Source organism: Portunus trituberculatus, chromosome 12 (assembly GCF_017591435.1).
Source record: "Portunus trituberculatus isolate SZX2019 chromosome 12, ASM1759143v1, whole genome shotgun sequence".
Lineage (NCBI taxonomy): Eukaryota > Metazoa > Arthropoda > Malacostraca > Decapoda > Portunidae > Portunus > Portunus trituberculatus.
Window position 1 is genome coordinate 6,160,539 of NC_059266.1, and position 2,500 is coordinate 6,163,038.

The 2,500-nt window shown below is 38.4% G+C and overlaps 1 protein-coding gene across 1 annotated transcript in view; it reads right to left on the minus strand.

Annotated features, from left to right (window-relative positions):
• Positions 1-2,087, minus strand: part of LOC123502690 (kinase D-interacting substrate of 220 kDa-like) — a 186,705-nt gene extending 184,618 nt beyond the window's left edge. Inside the window, exon 1 of the mRNA XM_045251877.1 lies at positions 1,873-2,087. Coding sequence (XP_045107812.1) covers positions 1,873-2,043 — 171 coding nt within the window. The 5' untranslated portion in view covers positions 2,044-2,087. The remainder of the gene's footprint in view (positions 1-1,872) is intronic.
• Between the last annotated feature and the right edge of the window lie 413 nt (positions 2,088-2,500).

Genomic DNA, 2,500 nt, shown 5'->3' on the forward strand with positions numbered 1-2,500 from the left:
TGACTAACTCTTTCGGACCTGCAAGGGAACTGGCAACTAAGTGGGCATTTTTTTTTTTTTATGTTGCCCTTAGCCAGTCCCTCCCTCTTACATAAATAATAATAATAATAATAATAATAAATAATAATAATAATAATAATAATTCTATACTTGAATGCTTCTTTTGATTACAATGCTTCCTATGGTCTGTAGTCTAACTTAACCTAACCTAACCTTACTGAACCTCAACCTAGCTAGCCTAATCCTACAATAATTAATTTCAATATCCCTTACTTAACTTAATCTAACCTAACCTTACCTAACCTAACCCAGTCTGACCAAAACCTAATCATTACTGCTTTTTTTTTCATTATCTCTAACCTAACTTCACCTAACCTAACCTAACCTAACTCTAACTTCACCTAACTTAACTAACACCGCTATTTACTGACAACTGTACCCGTTTTCTTCTTATATTGGAAGAAAAAAACTACTGCCATTATACAAGCTGGTGGTTTAAATGGACTCATATAACTCATACTAATAATAATAATAAAGGTTGGTGGGACGGGACGGGACGAGACGAGACGGGACGAGACGGGACGGGACGGACGAGACGGAACGGGAGGAACGGGACGGGACGGAACGAGACAGCTTGGAAATAAGATAGTGACCCATACAATCCCTTTTCTTACATACCCATAAAACAGAAAACGACTTCCATTTTAGAATAAGCTATTTAAAAATCTTACAGGAGACTATATAGACAATTCTCAGGTACCTAAACTTTAGCGTAAAAAAATGAATAAATAAATAAGTAAATAACACGGAAGGTTTCGAAATAAGATAGCCACCCATATAATCCACCTCCTATACGAGTGTAAGGTAGAAAACGCCATCCATTTTAGGAGAGACTACCTTAAATGTTACCAAATCCTATAGGCAGGTTTACCCAGGAGAGGGAGGTAGGAGAGGAGGGTGGGGAGAGATAGAAAAGAAAGGGAGGGAAATTGGAAGGTGGAAGAGAAAGAGTGGAGAGAGAAGGAAAAGACGGTGGAGGAAAAGAGAGGAGGGTGAGGAATGAGAAAAGAGTGGAGAGAGAGAGAGAGAGAGAGAGAGAGAGAGAGAGAGAGTCTATGTTCTTCTCTCTCTCTCTCTCTCTCTCTCTCTCTTTCCTAACACACAAGGTAATTTTTTAACAAAGAATTTAAAAAGTAGGAACGCCATGATAGATTAATAGGAAGGTCGGGAAATCCTGGAGGAAGAGAAGTAGTAGTAGTAATAGTAGTAGTAGTAGTAGTAGTAGTAGTAGTAGTAGTAGGAGGAGGAGGAGGAGGAGGAGGAGGAGGAGGAGGAGGAGGAGGAGGAGGAGGAGGAGGAGGAGGAGGAGGAGGAGGAGGAGGAGGCCTTTAAGAAATTAGTTACAGCAATTAAGCAAGCGAGTAAAATCTCTCTCTCTCTCTCTCTCTCTCTCTCTCTCTCTCTCTCTCTCTCAGGAAACGAATGAAGCAAAACAACAGATCTCTCTACACACACACACACACACACACACACACACACACACACACACACACACACACACACACACACACACGAATAAAATAAACAAATAAAAATAAAATTAATTCATTCATTAAATAATAAATATAAAAAAATAAGAAAATACATAAGAAAGAGAATAATAATAATAATAATAATAATAATAATAATAATAATAATAATAATAATAATAATAATAATAATAATAAAGTAAAAATCAATAAAATGAAAAATAAAACAAAATAAAACCAACACAACAAAACACAAACAAAACACAAACAAAACACGTACAGCACACGTACAAAACACCAATAAAACAAACAAAACACGTAAAAACACCAACAAAACACTGACCTTTCCAAACTTGCCAATCCTTCTGACCTGCGAGGCGAGCACTGACCTCCTCCTCCGTTTTCTTCGCGTCTCAGGGGAGGAGGGGAGGGAGCGAGGGGTGAAGGGGAGGGGAAGAGTGAGGGGAGAAGAGGGGAAAGAAGAAAGGTTGCCAGTTGACGCAGAGCGGTTCATAGAAGAGGGAAAGAGGGTAACAATTTCCCAAGGTGGTGGTGGTGGTGGTGGTGGTGGTGGTGATGGTGGTGGTGATGGTGGTGGTGATGGTGGTGGTGATGGTGATGGTGGTATGAATAATGTCACGGATTCGTTTGAATTGGCTTGGAATTTAGCGAACATCGTGAAGGAAGAGAGAAAGAAAGAAAGAAAGAAAGAAAGAAAGAAAGAAAGAAAGGAAGGAAGGAAGGAAGGAAAGAAGGAAGGAAGCAAGGAAAGGAGGGGAAAGAAAAAAAACACAAAACAAAGAAATTTAAACAAGAAAGAAAGAAAGAAAGAAAGAAAGAAAGAGAAAGAAAGTAACAGATGAATTGCACGAAGGAGAAAAAAAGATAGAAAAATGAATAAACAAAGCAAGAAAAGCAGTAAATCAATCACTCAAATAAACAAACAAACAAGTAAACAATTATTCCAGTCA